We start from the raw sequence: 27,355 nt of genomic DNA on the forward strand, positions 1-27,355 counted from the left end.
AAAAAAAAAAAAAAAATTAAACTCATAGAAAAAAAAAAGAAACTAGAGGTTGGAAATTAGTTTTACTTTGAACAGAGTTTTTGTGGCCTACTTGTATCAACAAGTATAGGAGTAAGCTACTCATTTAGTAGTGAATGCATGAACATTAAGAGGAAAAAATGATATGCAAACAATAACTGTTATAATTATAAAAACTTTATTTCATTCTTACTTTAATTAAATCTTTATAAGCACCATGTCATGAGCTGGCAATCTAGAAAGAGGATACTGGAATGCTTTAGTCAATTACAACCTGCAAGCTGATGATGTGAAGTTACAGCTACGTGGAGCATGTGAACAAGACCACATTTAGAAAGGTTCACTTAAGAATCCCATGACAATGCTCAAAACAGGAATCTGGCATTGATTTGTTCACACTTTATATAGTCAGAACCCAAAGCTTGTGCATGTAAACATCAGGAGAAACATTTTATCACCCTGACAGTTTACAGTTTGCTAAAATTTGACCCCGAAAGCATATATGTTGCCATCTTGTTTTCTTGACCAGTGCTGGGCCACAGGCTGAAAAACTCAATTCCTTTAAAATTTAAATGATGCTTAAAGGCTACGTTCAACATTGTGCAAGTTGTCAGCAAGGCCTTTTAATGTGTACATTTCTCATGTATGATCACCAAACCATTATTTATCTAATGAAATTGTGAAAAACTATACATTTTCAGCAAAATGTTTTAATTTGGTCCTATATTAAAAGACCCAATTGCCAAGGGATTTTACACAAATTTAATCCACAAGCATGTACACAAGAGAATCACTATAAAGAACATTGCTTCCTGGTTTATGAATAAAAAGTTTATCCTCTACTTACACTAAAACATACAAAAAATAATCTACAAAAATCGTTTACAATTGATTTTAGCTAAAGAAAAGCTTTCTCCAGGAAAAAAAAGATGATTGTGTGGTGGTAGTATTTTAGCCATCAAAAAAGGAATGTAAGTAACCAATAAATATAATGTGCTTTCTCCATATAGACATATTTACACTTGAGTCTTTGGCTTATGTTATTTTCTAAAAAGAACTTTAAATGATCCAGCCATCATTGCACATTAAAAGAAAATAAGCCAGTTATATATATTTATATATTTATATAGAGATCTGCTACACTGGAAACATATTAAAAATGAACTTTACTATGATTTGCACAGTTTTTCCTTTCTTATTCCTTTTAAGATTCATCAGCTTTCATTTTAGAATGGGAGAAAAATGCCACATAGAAAGTATGAACTCATGCAACATGTGGTAGCTGCTCTACTGAAACCATGAGAAAAAAGGTGGCATGTTCACTGTACAAACACCAATACGTTCTCATTTCAATCTGGTTCTTATTAAATATAATTTATGTGGCATGAAATGTTGATGCTTTAATATAGTAATAAAAACTAATTCAGTCCTTTTTATTAAGATACACAACTTCATAAGAAAAATACTTTTACCTCTCAAATGTAAAAGTCTCCCACCCCCCACATTAAAATCTTTCTGCACAAGTGTAACAGGTACAACAGCTGCTGGCTCAATAGATGAACAGGTTTCTTCATGGATGCACTTTAAAGAGTCTCACCCAACTAAGATGATTCCAGGTACTCCAAAGCTACATCATAGCAGAAACGGTATTGCTCCTGAAAGATGTCAAAACACAAAAAGTGAGAAAACTTAAGAAAGAGACTAATGTTGAATAACAGTTACCAAATGAAACTTGACAACCAATTTAGATTACTCAAGGATGACAATTTATTTTTTCTATATATGAGATTGATATCTAGGCATACATATTTTATACTTAAGTCTAATGATCCATTGAAGAAAAAGGAAATTTATCTTAAAAAGACATTTTATCCTTGCCGCGTATTTTCTATCAATGTTTTAAATGTCTAGAATTTTTTATCTGTTTATAATAGTCATACTTGATCATTACAGAACAATTCTGTACAAATATAAAGAATATACAAATTCTGAACAAATATAAAGAATGAGAAAAAGAGCTATAATTCTATCATCAGAAGAAATTGTTAAAATATCACCTTAGTTTGCCTCAGTTCTTTTTGTGCATGGCTGAAATAATTATCTTAGAATAAATATAACTATGTATATTTCAAAATATAATTTTAAATGTAACTTTAAAGAATTGTTACAATTCTTTTTCCATGTTATTTAACATCTTTTAATACCACATAAAAATCAAACATATGTATTGTTTGACTATTAAGTTGCTTTTTTTTCCTCTATTTTATAATGCTACAATGATAAACTGCAAATGTTTTTCTCCATATATTTCAGATGATTTCCTTGAGAAAAAAGAAGCCAGCCATTTTAAATAGCCATTTATATAATTTCAAGTTCTTAATTTTTGACACTGTTTTTATCCATCAGAGTATTTAAGCAAATTTTTCAAGAATGGTTAGTGATCCTTAAATTTTGAGCCTACTTTTACCTGAAGATTTATTTCTGCTGTCTTTATATGTTTAAGACGACATATTGGCAATAAAATTTTTGAGTTAAAACTGCCTTTCCTCTAAGCCCATCTATGGACTTGCTCCATAATAAGAATTTAGAAAAATTCAGAGACCATATCATAAACTATTACTTATAATATGCAATTCATTTATAAATTTCCAACTCAGTTCATTCAAGTGGGTAAAATTCAGGCTGGAGAACAGTCTAAAATACATATTATTTTGGAAGAGAGGTTCGAGGTGTCTCCAGCAATAAACTAGGGTAACAAAACTTTCCTTAAGAGGTCTTTATCATTCCAACACTATTCGCCAAGTAGGTATGATTCAAATTCACCTACCACTGTGGTGAGTGCATTCAAGGAACCAAAATATGCCTAGAAATAGTTATGTCTCTTTAAGCAGTCTCCAGCAATTTTGCCTTCACTCTAAATCTCCTCACCAAACTCCTCAGCTCAACTCCACAGCTCACTAAACTAATCATCAACACTGATTAAACACAAATCAGAGGGCAGGGTGTTCAGGATTCATGGGACATGAATGTAAAGGAAAATAGTAACTTTTTGTAAGGTTCCAGAATGGCAGAGTTTAACAATAGATTTTTTTTTAGTTAAAAAATGTGGGAAATCAGTTAACTTTGAAGGTAAAAGTTGAATTCTGAAGTCAGAAGTGATCCCACTGATGATTTTAAGACTTGTTCTGAAAAATGGAGGCAGAGTTTACATCAAGGCATCTTCAAATGGCAAAGAGTTTAGAGACATAACCACTATTCATTTAGTCGCTAAGACGATCTGAGAGTTCCTCCTCAAAAATCCCTCCAATTCATCCCCCCTTTTTCATCTCCACAGCCAGCACCCCAATCAAAACCATTGTAATCTCGTGTAGACAGCTGCAACAACCCAGGGAAATGAGGTGGCGTAGAGGAGTTTGAGGGCACCTGTAGAAAGGGTGGAAGTCTGGTACCGCTTGTAAATGTGAAACAGTACAAAGCTAAGTCTTCAGATTTTGTCTCAGGAAGCAACGCAACTCTTGTGCGAGCAATCCATGAGCAGGAAGTGGTGAAATACTTTAAAGGTTTATTGAATTGCTCATTCTAGTTATCTGATCATCTTGATAAATGTAGGGCAAGCAACAATGATGCCTTGGTTTTTCTGGTTTACTTTTCTGTGAGCATACACTACACAGCTGCTCCCAACCTGATCCCACCATGCACATACATATGTGTAACCCACAGATATCTCTCGTTAGAAGTAAAATGTGTTAGATAAGTGTAACTTTCTTACTCTGCATACAGCTTCACCTAGATGAACTGTCACACACACACATACCTATCAGCTCTTACTTTGTAAGCTATGTTCTGACTTTATGAGCCTTGACAAGCTCAAGTAGCATGATATGAACTGCCCTCTACAGTTGGTAAAAGCTGAAAATTTAACCATGAGAATTTAACCATTTATAATTTGATCAGAAAATGAATAATTATAGATAATGACAAAACTAAATTTCAGTTGCCCTTTAAAAATACCGGGTGTTTGAGGTACCAATGAAACCTATATCCCTTAGACATACAGACTTGATACAGGATTTATTCTTCTTATAGGACCATTTGCCAAAGATTACTACAGCAAATATTTTTTGGCTATAACAGAAAAAAAATCCTACAAATTTCCCAAATTAAATGAAAATAGTTTCATGATTAGCAGTTTATGTGATATGTGATTAAGTGTCTGTGGGTAGAGGGGGATGCTCAGCAATGTATTAATTAGGCAGGAAAGTCCCCACAACGTCTCATTTTCACATCTGATTCCCTATGTGTGTATGAAGTCAAATCAATAAGTAGGTATATGACTAACTAATCTCTAAGATGCCTTCCAAGTCTAAGATTCTGTGACTCACCGGGGCTTCCACCATGTTTGGCTTGCTGTTCCTTAGTGTCTTTACCGCATGGAAAACATCGACAACATTTTGCCGTTTCACCATTTCAACAACGATGCCTATAGCACAGAACATGCCACTTCGCCCGCCACCATTTCTGAAAGCAAAGAAAGCAAAGGCATTTTAGATAGCAGCACCAAGTGACCACAGGTCACACCATCATATATGTTTGGGAAAATAAGACATTGTAGATTTAATTGTTTTCCATTTGTGTCTTAATTTTGCTTTATATGTGTACAAGACAGAGAGGAGGAAACTTGAGGATGAAATTAGATCAGTAGCTTATACTTAGGAAAATGCTATAGGCATAGATTGCTGCAATCTAGACTTTGAGATTCTGATATATTTGTAAACTGTGTAAATCAGAAGTTGTTACGAGTAGTGTTCCAAAGAGTTTAAATAATATAGCTATGTAATAATCAATATTTAGAAAATATACAAAATAAACTTAGTAGTTAGTTATAGACTCATGAGACAGGAAGACTGTTTAAAAATAACATCCATGGGAGGGCCATAAGATGCAAGCCAGATAGTCTTTAACATTGAAAATGAGAAAATAAGCACCAAGTCCCCATGAATGACAGGCTGAGCTGCCCCACTCACAGGCAGTGGATAATCGTCCGGCCTTCCCCTTCCTCGCATTCCTCTTGCCACTTTTCCACCTGCAGTATCAGTTTCAAGAATGACCTTTTGGATCCAGGCACTTCTCGATGAGAAGCCCATCCTAGGTACTGAAACTGTTGCACCATCAGATAACCTTCCTGTGGCTGTAGAGGGAAGTGTTTTTATGTAAATATGCTGGGACTACAATTTTTACTAAAAAGTAAAAGGTGCATATAATTTACAATACAAATGGCATCTACACTGGATTGAGTCTAGCTGATATAAATCCTCAATATGTACATGCTAGTAAAAAAAATTCTAAGTGACAACAGCAGGAAACATGTCAATCATCCTTTATACCTGTTTCTCCCTCGCACTATGTATCCAGTAATTCATTATTATGATTACATTTCCTAAATAACTTTCAGATTCATTGCCTTCTCTTTATCACCACTGACATCAATACACTACTACCAGTCACAGGTTCTGATAATTACCTCCTAGCTGATCTCCCTGACTAAACTTTGATCTCCTTCCAGTCTATTCTTACTATAGGCATCGTGATTATTTTGAACTGCAAATGCAATCTTGTCATTTCCTGCTTTAATGATTTTCAAATGATCTTAGCATAAAATCCAAATTGTTGCCATGGCTTAAAAAAATTTATGTGATCTGGCTCCACCCCCTTCTTCAACTTTCTCTTTGTCTTCTTTTAATCCATTTATCAAGTCGCTTCTTGCCTTGGGGACTTGGCATATACTGTATGTACCCTTTGCCTTGAGTACTTCTTTCTTGCTTGCTCTTCTCAATCCCAAACAGAATGACCAACTTGTTCCAGGTTGGCCTGGGGCTTCGCTGGTCTTAGCACTGCAGCCTGTGTGTCTTGGGAAAGCTCCTGCCCTGGGCAAACCAGGATGGTGGGTCACCTCAACCCCCAACTAATTTCTATTGATTCATTAAATTTTGGCTTAAATACTACTATCTCAAAGAAGTCATCTCTGATCACGCAGTTAAACACTCTACATTCTTTACTCTTCACTGTAAAACACATCACTTTTATACAAAAAGGATTATGCAATTTTCATGTAATGCTTTTCTTCCTGAAAAAAAATAAAGATTCCTTAAGTACACGGAAATCTTTTATTCCTACACTCTTTATCAGTAGAACTTTGCGTAATACTTCCCCAAAAGTGGTACTGTTGAAAGAATGAATCAAAACCTTAAACCTTGAAATACAAATATCAGGAAGAATACGTAATATATGAGTAAATCATATCAGATTGGCAAGAGCCCATGCATCTTTTGGTAGTTTACAAGCCCTACTTAGTACTCTACAAACTTGTTGTTGGTACATGTTAAATATTTGATGCAGTGAAATATATTAAACATATTAAATGATGAGAGTGAGAACAGAAAAAAAATCATGTACTAATAAGGACCAGAATACCAAATACAGAGGCAGTTCAATAAGTAAGCAAACAAATAAATAAATATGCTGACAAAAATGTAACATTTCAGTTCCTGTTCCTAGAATATTTTTCACATAAACTGCTCAATTAACAGACAAGCCTTACTGTCTTCAGCAGTTCTGTTTTTTTCCAACTAAAGTATTACTAGAACCATAATGTAACAGATGTGCAGACATAATGAGATTCCATTTAAATTAACATCTAAGATATGCATGAATATTATGAGATGATTGAAGTTACCCTTTTTTTCTCCACTGAAATGAGCAATAGGAGTCAATATGATTCCAGTCCCTGCTCATAGTTATATACATATAGACTTATTAACCAGACACACACGTAGTCATTTTGATATGAGAGACACTGAAACGTGACAATCCTAATCACACACTTAAAATACACAGCCACAGAGCTGGTGCTTTAAAAAACAGAGTAAGGTTTCTCTAAAAAGAGCTTAATTCCATGAAAGTTACTAATATTTTCTTTTCCAATTCTGCTTGTTATTTGGTTACATAAACTAAATTGCTTTTATTAATACCTTTTTTTTTTTTTTTTGGGACGAAGTCTCGCTCTATACAGGCTAGGGTACAGTGGCATGATCTCGGTTCACTACAACTTCTGCCTCCTGGGTTCAAACGATTCTGCTGCCTCAGCATCCTCAGTAGCTGGGACTACAGGCATGCCGCCACCACACCCAGCTAATTTTTGTATTTTTAGTAGAGATGGGGTTTCACCACGTTGGCCAGGCTGGTCTTGAACTCCTGACCTTATGATCTGCCCGCCTTGGCCTCCCAAAGTGCTGGGATTACAGGCGTGAGGCACTGTGCCCGGTCTTTATTAGCACTTTTTTTTTTTTGAAGATCTTCCCCACCCATATTGAATTTGTCATGTTGTGGAAAGCAGATGAGGAGTCAGAGAAAGATGATACAGTTACTACTTTGCTGCTGGGAAAAGGCATGGTGGTAGCAGCACTGGTTCTACCTTTAGATCTGGGTAGAGCCATAGGTTGAGACATTTAGGAAGATGAAATTGCAGGTAGGATAATCAATAATGAACCTGGAACAGTGACATGGAACCCTTCTATAATGGTTGATCCAACATGTCTCTTTCCTCCTGCAGTACAGCTTCTCTGTCATTATTGTTATTGCAATGTTCTTATTTTTTTATCACATGCCATTTCTGGGCTGGATGTCAATACTAATAAAACATGTAGTCATCCTTAAGATAAGTCTACATATACTCAGAGGCCAGGCCTAGGCTGTTAAACTTGACTGAGCCAGTGCATCTGTATTTCCTGAGGGAATATGTTAGTCTAGTGACTGACCAAAAAACCTAGCTTCCAGCGTTTCTGCTTTCCTGTATTTTTATTCTAGTACTAAGGCATAAGATGGTTACTAGCTTTGAGGTGGATGATATAGTGCTTATTAATTCTAGTCTCCCTGTTGTCTGAATAAAATTATACCACATCTTGGTTATGATTGACCTATTCTAGATCAGCTCAAAGGATCCGATAGTGACTTACTCTTGTTAGATTGCATATCCTAAAAATCCGGTTGATCACATCACAATCCATTGAACAAGACATACATTCCACTTGGATGGGGCCATATCGTAGCATCCCTTCCTCTGGCCAGTACTGAGGGCAGCCCTAAATGATGAACGTTTTGAAAGAAAAAAAGAGTATTATTTTTTCTAGTTAGGATAGTATAAAGCAGATTTTAGCATTTCAGTACTACTCTATTAAGTTGTACATAAGTACACAAAAGCAACCCATAGCCATTAACCTGGGACAAGTCGACTTCGTTTAACATCACAATGGAGGTACAGCCATAATCATACACTAATCTCCAGAAGTCTTTTACAGTGTTTGGCAGAGGGTATTGTGTGACGATGAAAGCAGCTGGTTGCCTGTAGCTCTGTGAAGAAACAAGGTAGATGGAGAAACATAAAAACTTAAAACGCATGATCAGTTGTACAAACAGATACAATACACTTCAATGTAGGACCAGTAAGATGCAATAGCTTCACATGCAGAGGGAGCCAGAGTGATGCTTAAACCATGGAATAAGAGATTCAGACCACTGGAATGAACTGAATTAGTACAGTAATGAATCAATTTGGTGGAAGATTTCAATGCCTCCAAAGCAATTCAAGTCAATAACTGAATTTTTACTTTACTGAAAGATGTAAATACAGGACAAATACAAAAGAAGAAACTAAAGAGCTTCTGAGGTTAACATCCTCTGTAAGGTACCTATTGGGCTATTTCAATTTTCCAAACGTAATCAATCTCTGAGAGGCTGAAGGCAAAGTAAGCACAAAACCCCTGGTATGTCTATCAATCATCTGGGTATGTGTATAGTGTGTGTGTGTGCAAGTAAGATTGTTTTATTCTTCTCTACTCCAAATAAGAAAAACCACAAGTAGCTCAAACACTTGTGCTTTTACATTATGTGGACACTATCAGGATATTCTGCACATCCTGCAGACAACCCACCTTGCACAGCTTCCTGGGCATTTCTAACATATATCAAAGTTCGTAATGACAGTCTCAACCATTTAAGATCCTGAAGCACCAAAGAGTAACAGCAATATACTTCCTGTCCCCACATAAGTGGGGAGATAGCTCCTTGTTTACCAAGTCCTCCTTGATTAGAACACAAGATATTATCTCTTTCCAAAGAGAGTAGTAAAAACAATATTTATCTGGACTGGACAATTGCCATTTGATTTAAACTAATTGTTTGCAATAATAATAATAATTAGTAGATTATAGAGTTCCCTAATGCTGACAAAAATTTTCAATGATCTTGTAACTCATTTGTATCATACTACTATTTAAGTCCTTCAAGAATCTTAACATCAGCACAGGAACTGGTTCTTGGACTACAGTGATGCTACCACCATTTGGGAAATGCTGCTAACCATGGCATTCAGCATTGGCTGAAGACTGCAGGATAAATCTGAGTAGATGACAATAATAATTTACCTGGCTACTTCCAAATGACCTCAAAACCTTACCAAGTTACATGTGCAGCTGGGATGAGTGTCTCCTAAGAAAGGCACGAAGGTTCATGAGTAATATTGTTTGGCTCTGTGTCCCCACCCAAATCTCACCTAGAATTGTGATAATCCCCACATGTCAAGGGTGGGACCAGGTGGAGATAACTGAATCGTGGGGGCAGTTTCCCCCATGCTGTTCTCCAGATAGTGAGTGAGTTCTCACGAGATCTGATGGTTTTATAAGGGGCTTCCCCCTTTGCTTGGCACTCCTTCCCCTTCCTGCCACCATGAGAAGAAGGACGGGTTTGCTTCTCTTTCTACCATAATTGCAGGGATCCTGAGGCCTCTCCAGCCCTGTGGAACTGTGAGTCAATTAAACCTCTTTCCTTTATAAATTACCCAGTCTCAGGTATGTTTTTATTAGCAGTGTGAGAACGAACTAATACAATGAGAAAAGTTAGAAGAAAGTAAGCTCTTTTTCCAATCAAACGTCTGCTCCATGCAAAGGTAAGTCAAAGCAGACTGATGGCTATCTACTCATTTTTTGAGCCACAGGGGAGGGGATATGCATGAGGAGGAGCTGATAAGAGAGAAGAAGACTGAAGATTTCCTATTTTTTTCCCTCTAAATGTAGGAACATATGTAAGGCTTTGAAATTACAGAATCCTTGGCCTTAGCTCCTAATCCCTCATAGACCTGGCAAAAGGGTATCATACTAACGATGGGGATAAAGGGTAGGGAGAAAGAGGTGAACCATAAACCCTGTTCTTGTAAATCAAACCAGCTTTACTTCTCCAAAGGTTCATTTGCACTACTAAATCCCCAGAACAGCTTTAACTACGAAATGTCTTTTTTTGAATCACAGGGGATTAAGTAGACAGTAAGAGCAGGTGGATTACAAGGTTCAACCTTCATACACAAAAGAAGAGAAGCTTGGACAAGAAAGCAAGACCCCATCTTTACAAAATAATAATAAAAAAAATTAGCTGGGCATGGTAGCATACATCTTAGTTTTAGCTACTTGGTAGGCTGAGGTGGGAGGATCACTTGAGCCCAGGAGATTGAGGCTGCAGTCATCTGTGATCATGCACGACACTCCAGCCTGTGCTACAGACCTTGTCTCAAAAAGACAAAAAAAAGAAGAAAAGAAAAGGAGACAATCTGGACATTGAGAAAAATTTGACAAAGATGCTGATGGCAAAAAATTCAAAGGCATCAATGCTTTTCTAAATATTATTATTTTTTCCTTTTCTTGTTCACACATACTTTTTTTCATTCCATATTTAGATACAGAAATGAAAAAGTATTGTATGCCATCTCTGTATTTAGTATATTTGCCTTTTCAGACACCTAATATAAAAAGAAAAGGTATAATTAGGATTTAATGTGATTTCAGTGGATGTGATTAATGGCCAGGCAAGACTCCGATCACAGCAAGGATGAGAGCTTTTCACAGGCAAAAGTGACCACAGCAAGGATGAGAGCCTGCCTTTAGACCATTCTGCTTTGCAGCACCAAAAAGAGTAAAGTAACTAAAGACTACTCATAGAAACAGAATGTGGGCTTAATAGGAACAATAACTTAGAAAGTCTGATTATAGTCAGAAAGAAATGAACCGTGGCTTCTAATTTCTCCTCGCTATGGTTTCATAGGAGAAAGGGCAAAAGCTAGAAATGAAGGCAGTAAACTGATTAAAAAGATTCTAAACCTTGATAGCTTTCTTGCTTCTTTCCAAGGTAATCAAAGTAAAGTGGCCAAAGTCATAATTTAAAACTTTCTTTCCTTGGGAGGCCAAGGTGGGCGGATCATGAGGTCAGGAGTTTGAGACCAGCCTGGCCAATGTGGTGAAATCTCATCTCTACTAAAAATAACAAAAAGGACCGGCACGGTGGCTTACGCCTGTAATCCCAGTACTTTGGGGGGCCGAGGTAGGTGGATCACCTGAGGTCAGGAGTTTGATACTAATCTGACCAACATGGTGAAACCCCGTCTCTACTAAATACAAAAAATTAGCCGTGCACGGTAGTGCATGCCTGTAGTCCCAGCTACTTGGGAGGCAAAGGCAGGAGAATCATTTGAACCTGGGAAGCAGAGGTTGCAGTGAGCCGAGATCGTGCCATTGCACTCCAGCCTGGGCAACAAGAACGAACTCTGTCTCAAAAACAACAACAATATCAAACAAACAAAATAAGCTGGGTGTGGCAGCATGCTCCTGTATTCCAAGTTACTCGAGAGTCTGAGGCAGGAGAATTGCTTGAACCTGGGAGGCGGAGGTTGCAGTGAGCTGAGATTATGCCACTGCACTCCAGCCTGGGCAACAGAGCGAGACTCTGTCTAAAAAAAAAAAACAAAAACTAAAACAGAAAACTTTCTTTCCATATTGTTCTGTCTATGGGCTATATAACACCCTGCAATTTAAGATTTTAGAATGGGGCAAGATTGTTCTTTCATTATGATGGATGTGTTAACATAATACCATCCATCCCTTCTCTAGTTACTTATAATAGTCTTTATTGATTAACGGCCAACAAATTAATTGTAAATTATTGAAACATTAAATGTCAGAAATAAAAATTTCCCAAATTAACACAATTTTTGTAGGATTTGGCATTCTGTGATTTAAAAAATTCATTTCTAATTATATTCAAAATAGATAAGGCATGATTTTCTTTTCTGAAAATAATTAAGATGAAATTTAAAACTTGCAATATTTACTACATGAATATAATAACTGACAATCAAGCTCCAAATCTACAATAAAGCTATAAAAATGACAGTTCTTAAGAATCTCTATAGGGAAAATCTAAAATCATTTTCCAAAAAAATGTGTTTCAGTAAAAGTTTCCACTTTTCCTTTTTAGGTTATTTTAATTTCCTCGAAAAGAAAACTAGCCAGTGTTCAGTTGCATTATGTAGCTTTTCACAGCACTCTACACTAACAAAGAGGGCAGTCTCTTACATCCATAAGAGCAGCATTGATGTAGTTACTGCTCTCCCCATCAATTGTAATTAAAAAAGGCAGACATCTGTCAGGTGGCAGCATGTCCATGAAACGGTTCTTGTCATGGTTCCTTGGCAGGCACGCTATACTGCAGTCTTCAGCTTGTAGTCGAGGGGTGACTGAATTCAGAGTCTAAAAAGAAAAGAGAACCCAGGTTAAAAGACAGTGTGACCCATTTAACAGTATAACACAGATCCATCAGGAATTTAGAAGGCCAAGTAGAAAGTGAAGGATTTGTGCGAGGCAATGGCATTTGCTACTATGACAGGCTGATAGACTTTGTAGTTAAAGCTAATGAAGCCTGAGAAGTGACAAAGAAACAAGACCCACATGGTTCAGGGCTCCTCTTCTTAAAAGGAAAAGGTACGCTAAACAACACTGCTACCTGCAAAATGCATTGCCTTAACCAAAGAAAATACAATTGGGCAGTCCATTATGATGATGACCCTTCATCACAGTGGGAAACGGCATCATTTGTACTAACATCTGGGCTTGCCATATTTGAAGATCAGCTGTGGCATGTTGGAAAGAGCACTCGATCAACAATCAAATAATTTGGTCTCTGCCCTTGATTTTATTTTCACCCACCTTCAGGGATGTTTTAAGGGCAGTGAAAACATTTAGGGCTATTTTGAAATAATATGTACTACAAACTTCATTTATTATTATTATTATTATTATTATTATTTTTTTTTTTTTTTTGAGACAGGGTCTTGCTCTGTTGCCCAGGTTGGAGTGCAGTGGCGATATCTTGGCTCACCACAGCCTTCCAGGGTTAAGCAGTTTTCCAGGGTCAAGCAACCCTCCCATCTCAACCTCCTGAGTAGCTGGGACTACAGGCATGCATCACCACGCCCGGCTATTTTTTATATTTTTTGTAGAGATGAGGTTTTGCCATGTTGGCCAGGCTGGTCTTGAACTGCTGACCTCAAGATCTGCCTGCCTTGGCATCCCAAAGTGCTAGGATTATAGGTGTGAGCCACCACTGAACCCAGACTCAGTTATAACTAATGTGCTTAATCTCATCACATTGTGAGTGACACAGGTCAAAATCTGTATGACTGCATTAAAAAAAGGCCACAAATACACACTAAATACACACAAATCACCACTAATTTTGACTTTTTTTTCAGACAGAGTCTCAATCTGTTGCCCAGGCTGGAGTGCAGTGGCGCGATCTCGGCTCACTGAAAGCTCCGCCTCCCAGGGTCACGCCATTCTCCTGCCTCAGCCTCCCAAGTAGCTGGGACTACAGGCACCCGCCACCAGGCCCGGCTAATTTTTTTTGTATTTTTAGTACAGACGGGGTTTCACCGTGTTAGCCAGGATGGTCTCGATCTCCTGACCTCGTGATCCACCCGCCTGGGCCTCCCAAAGTGCTGGGATTACAGGCGTGAGCCACTGCGCCTGGCCTAATTTTTGACTTTTATGATACCTTTCCCCTTTGCTCTTCCCTAAGTCTAACTCATTTGTCATTTTGGTTATAGTAGATACAAATTCATCAATAGAAAAGTGACTATATAATATGTATAATGAAAGAGATACGTATTGTATTTAAAACAGGATCAAACGTTGTAAATTTGACTTGAAAGACCTTCCTTGAAAGGATTCCTAGTGCCCAGAACAAATGGTAGTAAGTCATAAAAGAGGTTTTAGAAATAGTTAATACCTGAAATTCATCCTTGAGATGCGAAGAGTTAGTCTGGGAGTCTATTCTAATCATATCAAAATATGCAGCTTTAAATTCACAGACAGGTATGGCAGTTTCTCCACATAAGCAGGCTTCTAAAATGGCATCATGAATAAAAATGTATTGTTCCTACCAAAAGAATGAAAAAGAAAATTTTGTATTAGTTTTAGTATCACTTTTCTGTCATCAAAGTTAGGGAATACAGAAAATTTTCTCTATATGGAAATATGAATTAAAACACCAATATTTTTCTATATGATTCAGCTAATATTGATTACACATGAAAAACATCTACTCTTTCGGTTGAGTAGAGTGTATATGAGAGACATCTACACTTTGTTTGCAAAAAAAAAAAAAAAAAAAGTCCACTACAGGTAAATCTACATACCTCTGTCTGGACCATATTAATACGTCGAGATCTTAAGGCTTTGACACAGTTGTAGATATCAACAACACCCTCTCTTTCAGCCATGTCCAGCATGATGTCAATCACAATGTAGCAGCCAGTTCGTCCAGCACCAGCACTGAAAAACAATTAAATTTAATGAATTGTAAGAAGCATGTTAGTCTTCATAACCTTAAATAAGGACTTTTTCCACTGTCAGATAGGTAGAATCAAATTGATTTAACAAACTGCAAGGCACAACACTTGTCCCTGCTGTGTAAAAGCTTATTAATGTACAAATAGCTTCATGCAGAGTATCTGCTTTGGTATAAACTAAAGATTGGAACAAGAGTTCTAAATTATTTTCAAATTGAAAATAACGCTGTTTAAGTTCCATACCTCTCTCACAATTTTCATTTTATGTAAATTTAATACACATAATTTCAAGTTCATAGAATTGATCAAGTGGCAGATTCACGCTTCAAAATTTAACTGCAGATTGAATATTTTTAGATTCATCTAGTTGTGTGTCCTCTGGCAACAATGTGAGAATATTGGCTCACTCACTGTCTTCACCTTTTGTAAATACCAAGGCAAAAGAAAATTAATTCCCAAAACTTTAAATGGGAAATCTGAGGAGCCACACTTCACAGGAAATGCAAATGTTGGGGGTGGGCAAGAGAATGATGGTTATCAAAGGGGAGGAGAGTAACAATGTAAAGACTATTAGAATCATGATCTGAAGAGAAAGATAAAGGAATTATTAGGTGTAGAATATGATTCCCAGCAAGTCACAAGGCTAGCCACTATCTTACTATATTTAATTCTAAAGTTAATTTTTAAAAATACTTTAAAAAATTATATTTTAGTCTTTAATTGGCAAATAATAATGTATATATTCTTGGGTACATAGTGATATTTTAATACATATAATGTAGAGTGATCAGAAAAGGGTGATTGGCATATGCATCCTCTCAAACATGTATCATTTATGTTGTGAACATTCAGTATCTTCCTTCTAGCTCTCTCAAACTAAACATTATCATTTACTAGACTCATCCTACAGTGGTATAGAACACTAAAATGTATTCCTCTATCTCACCATATTTTGTATCCTTTAATTATAATACACTGTGATTATTTTGCCCCTGGGGAATGTTTCTCCAATTTTATATATAGAAGTCATTGGGGAAAACAAAATAAGGATTTTTTGGGGGGAGTGGGGAATTCACTTTGTAGTCCAGAGATGCTTCAGTGTTAAGTGGAAAATGACACTTCTGTTTCAAGAGAGTATCTGAGAATCTTGGAGCACTTTTGAAGCAAGCAATTCATAAGAAAGTAAACCTCTCTGATAAATCAAGAAATCCTTAAGTTGAAAACCTATTTATCTCATTTTCTAAGTGCTTTGATAGGCTAGTAACATTATTTCCTTGTTATCCAGATTTGGTCACTTCTCTTAAGCTCACTGTCCTTTTAGAAATTTAAGCAAAAGATATTGTGGCTATCTCTATTTATTTTTGTCCCCTACCATCTTCTCAATCACTGTTTCCAGAGCTGGAGACAGGAATGTAATTTAGGAGTACATCAGATTTCATGAGGAGGACTGAAAGGAAATTTTTTTTTGTTTTCAGGGTACATAGTATATGATCCTATGGGATATTTTACCTTTATTTCATTCTTTGCTTTTTTTCCCCTCTTTTATACATGGTTATTTAAATCCTGAATAGGTTGGATTTTCAGAAAGCAAAAAATGCTTAGGTACAACCTATTATGTAGCTTGGAGGGAAGAGCGTATGAGAATGGTGTGCAGCATCATTTAGGAAATGCTTTTCAGATTCAGTACTTATTTTTCTGGTCACACCTCAAAATGAGGCCATGTAATTTGCTTTTAGTATCCTAAATGCTTGTTTTAGAGAAGTTTCTAATCAGAAGGAAGTCTGGATATAATGCTCGTGTTTTTTGGCATATATTTGCTGAATGTCACTGATGCAGTTTTCAAGGTTCTCTAATGTGAAATCTCTAAAAAATTTTTTTAAATAGCTGTTTTGCAGCACAAATCCTTGCAATTTAGGCCATTTAGTAACTCTGTATGTCTGAAATTTAGTTTTAAAGCTGGAATTCTATTGGGAATTTTCTAGATTGGCAAGAAATGTCTATTTCAACCTAGCATTCTATACAATACGGGATTTGCAAAAGTGATAAAAACAAAACACAGATGTTGCCACTAAAAGGCAGAGTTTCTATACTTTTAATGGTGGATAACACTACACACATTAGGATGAATGTATGCATTTCTTAAGTTCCTGTTTTATAGACTACTTATAGCCAACTTTTATTTTATTGCTGTTTTACTTTATCTATAATACAAGCAAGCTGGAACTTTGTAAGCACACATTAGTTTTTGTGCTCATAAGCCTTGTCTTGATACTCTAAAAAAAGCTGATTACATACAGTCAACACCATTTGGACCACCACTTACCTGCAATGTACAACGATGGGGCCGGCACTGGGAGGGTTGGATAACTTGACTCGCCGGATAAAGGAAAGCAGCCCTGTAGCATGGTAGGGCACTCCATGGTCAGGCCAGCCCGTGAAATGGAACTGTTTAACTTCACGGATTTCATTGTATCCCCTCTGTGCAAAGATGGAAAGAAATGTTTTCAAAAGCCATTTTAATGGCCAAAATAAAGCCATTAAACACAATTATGGGTACAGACCCAACTGACAATGATAACAATAAAACCTTTACCAAAGACTATGCCTTTTCTTAAAAAAATAAAATAAAATTAAATGAAGGCCTAACATGGACTAGGAGCTTACCTTTATTGTCAGACAACTGCCAAAGAAAGAAAATTATAAGTTCTTGCTCAGTTCTAAAAGTCTGGGTAAATTTTATTTACTTTGACAGCTTGTTTCTTGCTGGGAGTGACAACACATTAAATTATTAGGGGAAAAGAAGGAAATGGGAAAGCTAAAATGCTGCCCTATTGACCCAATGCATTGAGTTCTCAAGTAGTGTATAAAAGCAACTTTCCAGCTTCTCACCCCACAAAGAGATTTTAATGCCTTGCTTAATCATGTTGAAAATGGTTTTGAAGCATAGCATGTAGAGATTTTCCAGGACAATGCTGCTCTAGATTGGCTTGTGAAAATATACAGGCAGCTAAACTGTTCTTTGGGCAAACTATTTTTCTTAGCTCTGTGAAATAATTCAGCACAGTATTATTTATAGTAACAAAAATACAAAATGAAAGAAGTGAAGCATCTGCTGTTGTGCTGCTCTTCTATTGGGTTAATTTAAGAGAACCCTATAAACGCACATTTCAAAGCTTTTTCCTTCCTTTCTTTAGAAGAAGTCTGTAGACTGAGGTAGCACAGCTTGGAAGGTATAGATGAAATATTGCAGAATTTATTTTTAAGAACTCACATTTGTAGCAAAAGGAAAAAAATCCCACTATAATCTATATAATTTAAATTCTACTGTGAACTATCTGTGAACTCTCAATCTCACTTGTTCAATCAGAAGAGGTAGACACATTACATGAAATAAACAAAATTGAGAAAAACAGTTTATCTTTAGATTCAGTCTTATACAGACCAATACCACCAAAACCTTGGAAGTTGTGATCATTTCTTAAAGGTTTTCTTAATTCCAATTCCAATTCCTAGCACAATACCCTACACAAAGCAGGGATCAATAATCTAACAATCACAATGATAAGCATCACCATGGAATCACCCCAGTGGAAAATCACCTTTTGCTACTTTTCAACTCTAGTGAGGAAGGTCAAAATTTGTTTCAAGGCCTGATTTTAGGTAATTACTTTACTCCTTCTATATTAATTCTTTTATTAGAGTTGCTGAATAGGCCTTGCTCCCTTTATCTTTCTATTACATGTATAGGATTTGCTCTTTTTAGTACATTTTCATATGTCAGCACCTATTCCCTGGATTTTTTTAAACATTTTTCTGAATGATTTTCAAATACGTGGTTAAAAAAACAACCCCCACCCCCAATTTTCTTGTTTTAAATAACAAGAAAAAAAAATCCAATGACTTTCCAAATAGGATTGTATTAAATCCATACAGTGATATTAATATCAAGTACTCCCATATTCTGGAACATGGTGCATGTCTCCACTCATTCACATATTATGTGTATCCATAAGTATACTTTTGTGTTTTTATTCAATCAGGAACTATATCATTCTTATTAAATATATTCTGAGATATTTTGGCACTTCGTATTTTTAAAGATTATTTAGTAATATTTTCTTATTTCTGTTTATCACTAATATAAAGAAAAGCTATAACTTATGAATATTTATGCAGATTTAGTCATTTAAATAAATGTTTATACATCCCATTTAAAAATATTATCCATACTTTTCTTGGTATAAATCCTTTAATCTGAAAATAATTGTCTTTTCTAGTAGTTACACAGTTTATTCCTCTTGCTGCCTTATTTCATTTGCTAAAACTTCCAAAAATGTTTAAATATTAGTGAAACTGATTATCCACATAACATTCCTGATTGTAGAAGCAGTAATATAATCTTTATACTAGTTTTTTATGATAAATGAATAGTCTTTAGTTCTTCATTCCTTAACATGGCTGCTACTAAGTATTGTTGAATCACCTTTATCATGTTTAGGATGCCTCTTAATTTCCCTAATTAGAGTATTACTATAAATATTTTGAAAATAAAATTAAATGCATTAAGCTATTAATAAAGTCATACAGTTTTGGTACTTTAATGTACTGACATAATGAAATATCCTGTTAGATTTCCCACTACAGTTGAAATATTCCTGCATTCTTAGGGAAAAAATAATAGGTCATGTAGTGATATTTTCTTAATTCACTATTAGATCCAAATTTTCAATATTTTATTTTGAATTTTTTCATGTTCTTGAATGAAATTGGTCTGCAATATGTGTGTGCATGGGGAAGAGAGGAAGAGAGAGAAGAAAGAGATCATGAAAGAGGGAATGAGAGCTCCAGAGAATGCTATCTTTATCTGATTCTGTTATCATCATTATACTAACCTTTTTTTTTTTTTTTTTTTGAGACCGTGTCTCCCTCTGTCGCCCAGGCTGGAGTGCAGTGGCGCCATCTTGGCTCACTGCAACCTCTGCCTTCTGGGCTCAAATGATTCTCTCGCCTCAGCCTTCCAAGTACATTATGCTAACTTTTAAAACATAGACATTAGCTATTCCTTAAAGTATAAAGGAACTTTAACTTTAAAACCATAGTGCAATTTTAATGATAAAGTTTAACAATCATTCTATTTTCTTCTACCATCTATTCATGCTTCTAACTCTTCGTGACCTAATTTTTGAGAATTAGCATTTGCCAGAAAATCCGTGTCCTAGACTAAAAGTTATATTTTTAAGTTTATACATAATATTTTCTATAGCTTTTCTAATAGCAAGTATAATGGCTATGTCCCTCTGTGTTTCCTAATATTGTATATTTTGTTTTCATTGTACCTCATTTAGAATTAATAGTGGTTTAATTACTTTATTGATCTTTTCAATAAACAAGCTTTTTCTTTTTTCTCGTTTGTTTCCTTTTTATATTTAATTTTTCCTTTGTTCTAGTCTACTTTTTCTGATTTTCCAATGTTATAATTTTTCACATGATTTCAGAGCACATTTCAAAACAGAAATCACTTGTGAGTATAAATTTTTCTTATAGAATAATGAGGTAAATTTTGATGTAAAACTGTTGGTCTATACAATATAATCTTAGTTTTGAGGAAATCATTCAAGGATTATTCAGCAGAGGATTTGGTGACTTCTAATAGGCTAATTTCTGGGGTCATTGGTCAGCGGTTTGTTATCGCTTTCTATTGGATTTTGGCAATATCTCAACTTTTTGTTATGTATTCAGGTTTTCCTTATTACTAAGTTCATCATTGATTTTTACAAGACTTGTATGAACTTAAGAGACTGCATATTCCACATTTCCTTTTTAATAATATGAGCTAGTTATTCATTAAATCAAGCTTAATGGTTCTTTCTGAAATCTCCCATATCAATTGCTCATTTTATTCTACTTGATTTGTCTAAGAAATTTTCATACATATTTTACAGTTATAATAATCATGATTATTTCAACTTAATATTTTGCCTAGTTTTTTCATGATGGTAGGATAACTCACAAATATTTTTATAAAATACTATTCAATTATTTCTCTATTGTTGGAGATGTATGGTTATCTATAAGTTTTTAATACTATAAATGAAGTCATTATATTTTAAATAAATTCCTTAGGAAAGATTCATGAAAGTTAACTTCTCAAAGGACAAAAATATTTTAAAGCTCTGGAGATATACTGTTTTACTGATTTAAAGAAGGTTTTTAGCGATTTAACTATGATCAGTAATGTATAAAAATATGTTTCAACATACTCTAACAATCAATGAAGATTATTCTTTTTTAAAGTTCTTGCTGATTGGAAAGGACAAAATGGTATATAAGTACACTAGGTTAAACATTTTTAACAGGCATGTTAACAATTGTGTTTCTTCAGAGATTCTAGTGTTTTTTTTTTTTTTCTTCTACTGGTGTTAACATTATAAATTAAGGACATTAATAAATAATCACAAGGTTCTTTTGTGTGTATGTACCTTTGATATTTTTTGTGCCACAGGTAATTTCACAATTTTGTGTGGTCAAATCTACCAAGCTTTACCACAAAATGTATTTCACTGTTACTATATTCCACTTTAGTCTACTACACCAGCCACCTTACATTATTCTTTGCAGTGTAACACTTGGAGTGATCCTTTTAAAAATAAAATTCAGACCATGTTATCCCTGGGCTCACAAACCCTACAATGGCAGCCTAACTCAATCTTAGTATGAACTAAAATCATCATGGCCTACAAGGCACCACTTATCCAATTTTGTGATTTCTCTGCCTTCATTTTGTATTTCTTTCCCCTTCACTTAGGGATCTCTGCACATCTTGGCCTGCTGACTGTCTGGCATTCTAACAGCTTTACACATGCCTCCAGGCTTCTGAAATGACTCTCCCCTCTGTCAGAAACATTATTGCCCTGGACATAACCCGTCACTCCCTCACTTATTTCAGGTCTCTACTCATTACTTTCTCAACAATGAGTTTTTCTTTGATCATCCTTTCAGAATTGTAAACCATTTCTTCCCCTGCCTCAATAATATTCCCTACTTCCTTCCCCAACATTATTTTTCTCTATAGCACTTGTCATGATGTATGATATATTAGTTGATTTATTTATTTTTATTGCTGTCTTAATTCAATCGGCTATAAGATCCACACGAGGAGATTTTAACATGTGTCCCAGGTTTAGAAACATGTCTGGCACATAGTAAACTCTCAAATAAACATTTGTGGAATGAATACATGAATGAATGGATTTTATAGTATCATCAAAACAGAACTTGGCAAAGGTTTTAAGAGAAAAAGCAGTTCTGATATAACTTTTTAAAATAGAATTTTAGAGTACTTACCCTTTCCAGGGTGAATGTCCTAACTACATATTCAGCAAGTGGTTCCATTTCTACACAAGTTACTTTGAAGTCACCATAAACTTCAGTATCATCAGGCCAATATTTATAGCATTTAACCTAAGTGACAAAAAGAATATATAGACAGATCTGAATATATAATACTAATTAGCCAAGGTGATTTAATTCCAGCAATAACTCTTTAGGTCACAATTAAAACTCAGTTTAAAAATCTATAAATGAGAAAAAAATCTATTATACAATAAACATAGTTTATATAGTCTCACAAAAAATATACAAGCCTGATAATGCAGTTAGATTCTAGTACAAAATTAAAGCTTATTTTGTTACTCAATGAGAAATCAAAAAATTTTTCAGCCATTCAAGGTCTACTTAGAAGTACTCAGTTAAAATGCTGTGCTTATAAATTTTTTAAACAATTGGATGATATTCTATTTTGAGTGTCTTATATGTTGCTTCTCAACTATATTCATTTTTATGACAAAAAAATTCTTTTTCTTCCTCTTACCCGGCCAACCTCAACTAAATTTGTAACCATCACAATGCAAGCAGATTGTTCTTGCCAAATCATCCTCCAGAAATCATATACTGTTTCATGAACGGGACCTACGAAGAAATTAATTTGAATATTATGTTATCAAAGGAATTTTGTAGTTAGTAAGAAGTTTAGCTAAGATAAGAAGCAGGGTAAACTAAGTAATTCCAAAAAAGGTCTAACACAAAATGTCACTGAAAATACTTAAATTCAGTGCACATCTAAATTCCCACAATAGGCAAAAACACAGGCATATATAAGTTTTTTTTTTTTTTTTTCCAATTTGCCCTCTACACTTCCCAATTTAGAAGAAACTATCACTAGTTTCTTGGGTATTTTATATTTGTCACTAAGTCACTTTAATGCATCTTCAAATATATGTAAAACATAGAACTCTTACGCCACCATCAACCAGACAGCATATATTACCAATTAAATAAGTGCCCACTATTTATAAATAGTGCATGTTTAGGGATCAATAAAAACATATCCTTACACGTAAGGACATATCCTAATCTTATCATAATATCTCCAAATGAAAAAGCATGTGCTGGGCTATTCTCTACTGAATACCATAAAACTGAATATTGTTCATCACTATGGTTGATCTTTCTAACTTTAAAGAGTATACAGCTGAACTCAATTACTCCAAAGGCATGTGAAAACACAGAAAAATGACCCCTGTCAGAAGAGTAAACCTAGCTTTTGTTTTACTTTCTTTTACATAAAAAAGATGTACAGGTTTCTCTTCTGAGGGCCAGTAGTCAATTTAGAGAGATAACTACAGATGCTTTTTTGTTGTCGTTGTTATTTGGATACTTTTACTCCCCAGTGTACCACTATAACAAGATCTCTCTACTTTCTTATTATTTTCCATGAAGAATTAACTTGACTAAGTTCCATCTCTTTGTTTTGTTTCAGTCTTGACTTGTCAAAACATTGCTCAGTATAACAACTCATTATAACAATATTGGTCTTGGGTGCTATTAACAAACTTGCTGCAAGAATACAGGCCTCTTACATGAGACTTCTTTTTCCTTTCCTCAAAAATGAGTAATTCCTCTGGCTGGCACTATTGACTAGTGCTCTGACCTATCTGTATAACAAGGATAAATCATAATAACCACTACCAGCTTTTCTTTTACTTTTAATTAAAAGTAAATCAAGCTTAAATTTATAGAAGCTTTACGCACACAATAAATTTGTACTATACAAATGAGTAAGGAGCAGTGTTAATCAGAAGGGCTGATTTTTCTGTTACTAAGACAAAAAAAAATAAAAACCACCATATAGATGAATAAGCAAGTTTGTTTTTTCTATAACATTTAACAAGGCAAAGTTTTACCTTGGGTTGCAATGTAATGACTTGGTCTCTGGTAGCCCTAAAATAAGAGAACAAATTAGTTATCATTTTACATCAATATCAGAAATAAATGAATGAAGGCATAAAAAGATGAAGACAACCACCTGTTAAGATTAAGTTATAATAAAAAGTCCAGAAATGAGTAGTGAACACATAGTTCACTTCTCAAACCTACGTTATCTGAAAGGTAAACATAAAACAAAAATGAAGTATTTTAAAGGCTCTGATTAGAATATATAGTATAATTGATTTTTGTTTGCCATGGAATAACCTCATAGATTTTGTTTGGTTTCACTAAAATGTTTATGCCTTCATGTTTATGTTTAGTCATTCATTCCTGGTAAAATAGTGTTTAAAAATATTAACTCTCATTTTATCATCCAAAAGTACAACACACTGCATTACAAATGGACGAGGACATATTAGAACCATAAAAAAAATCACAGAACATTCCAATGTTAGAGCTGGACAATGCATGTGTGCATCCAATCAAAGTCCTGCTGAGATTTTTAGAGAATATTCCTGTTCTATAATACATTCAGGGATATGCAAAAACTATTTTGTGCGTGCTCACAATGTTAATTTACACACACATAATTATAGATACACACATATATATAGGGAAAAGAAGAGTTTTTAAAAATGCATCTTATCTTGAGTAAAAATTTAGTATTTTTTTTTTCAGTGTGCTAAAAGTTCTGTTGAGGAGGAATACATTTTTAGTTGCTCTCAATTGGTTTGAATAACAACAGAGCATAAATTGTAAAAATGTTGATGATACGATCCTAAGTTCTGAATTTGTTGCATATTTACCAATGAGCCTTAGTAAAAGTCTATGGTACAATTTGTCCACATACTGGTGTGGGCAACTCAATACACATATAAATACATGTGAACTGAGATCTCCAACCTAAAATTTAATAGCATGAATATTACATTGTTGCAAATTTGGAAGATTTCAAATTTTTAATATACCACATTGTTTTATAGAAAATAGCACCATGTTTTATGGAAACATTTTTTTCCAAGCTTTATAAGTATTTCATTTCCACTTCTTAAAAAAAATACCAATTGCAGAAGTATGTACTTATATCTTTTACATATAATGAACTAATGGGAGAGGGAAAATTATGAAATTGTCTAGAAATAGACCAAAATACACTGGGGTCTTAACAGAAAGACTGGATAACGAGTCTTATTTAAAATACAGTTCTACCACATGAACCATGAAATAGTTTTATAACAAGGCTCCAGTGTACATGTCCTGGCAGAAAACCCAGGTTAAACTAAATAGGTAAGAACAATTACAAATTTGTCATAGAACTGTTGATCTTTTTATTCTAAAAATTAGACCATTAGCTTAGTTTTACATAATGACGTTTGATAAATTTATATAATGAATAAGAGTAAGATTATGATTAGAAATTGAACCCACATATTCATATACTATGCTTTATAAAACATATTAGTTCAACTAAATACATAATTACAATTCATAACTCTAAAATCTGAACTTAATAAATGTAATGAAAATCATTTCCTATTTATGGAAATTATAAAATGTTGGGTCCTAGGTTTCATATCTTTTATGTCTATAAAAGTATACATATGCTGCCATACTTAATACCTCCACCTTTTGTCTTATAATTATACATATTATGAATCAATTTAATTACAGCACACCTAGATTTTAATTGTAAAAAAAATAGTTGGAGTTTAATGAGTGCTAAATATGTGCTAGGCATTGGGCAAAATGCTCAACATGCATTACTTCATTGAATTCTCACAGCAAAGTGATGAGATTAGTACTATTATTATTATCCCCACTGCAAAGATAAGGAAACTGAGGTACAGAGACAGAAGTAACATTCCCAAGATCTCCAGGGTGATTATGAACCAGGTGGTATCACAAAGAGCCTGTCCTCCTTATAGGTAATGTAATATATTGCCCTTTAAGAGTATATTATATTTTGTTTGATAATTACTTCCTTTAAATAAAGAATTTCCATGTAGATATGTATGTAATCAAAATTTAACAGTGAAATATATGATTAAAGCAAACTTTTTCATTTCTGTGATTCGATATATATGTGTGATAAGTGTATTTTACAATTGAAATTTAGTAATTATTTTGCCTGAGTAATTTTATTACTTTAAAAGCCAATACAACACATCACAAAATAGTCTCCCTACTCATTTTAATGTCAGAAGTCAAATGTAAAAAGTAAAATTTCAGTAACACTAATACACATCATACTATCCAGCTTCTCACATATGTTTAGGGAAGGGTAAGAATAAAAGCCAGAAACAGAAATCATCAACAAATAAAACTCGAGTACATAATAAACTGTCAAAGCTAAAAATGGTCCTGTTTTTCTACACAAGAAAAGGGAAGGAGATAAAATAGATCTTTACGCATGTGAAAGAATTACAAAAAAACAAACAGAGATATATTGTATGAAGCTAATTAGGTGAAGCATGCAGAAATAACTAGTAGTAAGAGAGCATTAGTAGTAACTGTAATTAAGAATGTTTGTATTTATAATAGGGTGCTGTTATTTACATATAGTGGTACTTACATCCCTGTACAGCCAAATCTACAGCCCAAACCAAAGTCAGGTGTGAAAGAAAGCACAACAACGTCAGTAAGTACTAGGACGCAGAACAAGGAAAAGTGTACAGTTTGTACTTTTATATTTTAAAAAGCTAGCAATCACTTTATAGGTAATAAGCAAAAAGGTTCATATATATAAGCCAATAAAGTAGACATACTTAACTATAGAAATACTTACGTCAATATAGTTGGCATTAATATAATCTGAGGAAGGATCATCCTCTACAGGTTGCAAAATTACTCTGGAGTGATCATCTAAAATTTTTAAATAATAAATATAAGCTGTTAAATTTTCCCCCTGTTCTGAGGCAATGTCATTGGTAGAGACTAAAAAATTCAGTGGTTGCCCATAGTCTGTCCATAGTATACTACTACCAAATCAGTCCTTTGAAGAAATATAAGAATGTTAGTGAGCCTTGCTATTACACTTACAATATTGTGTGACTTAAGTTTCACTGACTTGAACCTTCATAGTTAGTGTTTAGGAGACATGAAATTGTCTGGTAAGTAATCATTTGAGTCATAGAATTGTCTACATAACTGAACTAGACGTAACTTCTAATTTTGCTTTTTAGTCATGACTTTAAATGGGCTGGATCCTTTTCTTCTGCACTTTACAGCAAATAAGCCACAGAATTAAAAAGTGAATTTTGAATTCCCGCTCTCAGTTTCTTACTCCCTGAGAATCAAGGTTAGATTTTGAGCTATTCATAAGATACTTTAAAATAATTTAAATTC

The 27,355-nt window shown here is 34.5% G+C and overlaps 1 protein-coding gene across 8 annotated transcripts in view; it reads right to left on the reverse strand.

Annotated features, from left to right (window-relative positions):
- Window positions 1-179: 179 nt before the first annotated feature.
- Window positions 180-27,355, reverse strand: part of PTPRK (protein tyrosine phosphatase receptor type K) — a 557,269-nt gene continuing 530,093 nt past the window's right edge. For 4 of the 8 annotated variants that reach the window (XM_058435550.1, XM_032158821.2, XM_058435552.1 and 1 more), the window contains 14 exons: window positions 26,796-26,872; window positions 26,583-26,600; window positions 23,986-24,022; window positions 22,614-22,711; window positions 22,088-22,204; window positions 17,067-17,221; window positions 14,591-14,726; window positions 14,182-14,331; window positions 12,471-12,644; window positions 8,293-8,424; window positions 8,031-8,156; window positions 5,043-5,206; window positions 4,401-4,536; window positions 233-1,673 (listed from right to left, as the gene is read on the reverse strand). In XM_058435550.1, coding sequence (XP_058291533.1) covers window positions 1,620-1,673; window positions 4,401-4,536; window positions 5,043-5,206; window positions 8,031-8,156; window positions 8,293-8,424; window positions 12,471-12,644; window positions 14,182-14,331; window positions 14,591-14,726; window positions 17,067-17,221; window positions 22,088-22,204; window positions 22,614-22,711; window positions 23,986-24,022; window positions 26,583-26,600; window positions 26,796-26,872 — 1,574 coding nt within the window. In that variant the 3' untranslated portion in view covers window positions 233-1,619. Of the gene's footprint in view, window positions 1,674-4,400; window positions 4,537-5,042; window positions 5,207-8,030; window positions 8,157-8,292; window positions 8,425-12,470; window positions 12,645-14,181; window positions 14,332-14,590; window positions 14,727-17,066; window positions 17,222-22,087; window positions 22,205-22,613; window positions 22,712-23,985; window positions 24,023-26,582; window positions 26,601-26,795; window positions 26,873-27,355 lie in introns of all 8 variants that reach the window. The other 4 variants (XM_032158857.2, XM_032158849.2, XM_032158831.2 and 1 more) reach the window with 3 other exon arrangements.

Source organism: Hylobates moloch, unplaced genomic scaffold (genome assembly GCF_009828535.3).
Source record: "Hylobates moloch isolate HMO894 unplaced genomic scaffold, HMol_V3 SCAFFOLD_2, whole genome shotgun sequence".
NCBI classification, from domain to species: domain Eukaryota; kingdom Metazoa; phylum Chordata; class Mammalia; order Primates; family Hylobatidae; genus Hylobates; species Hylobates moloch.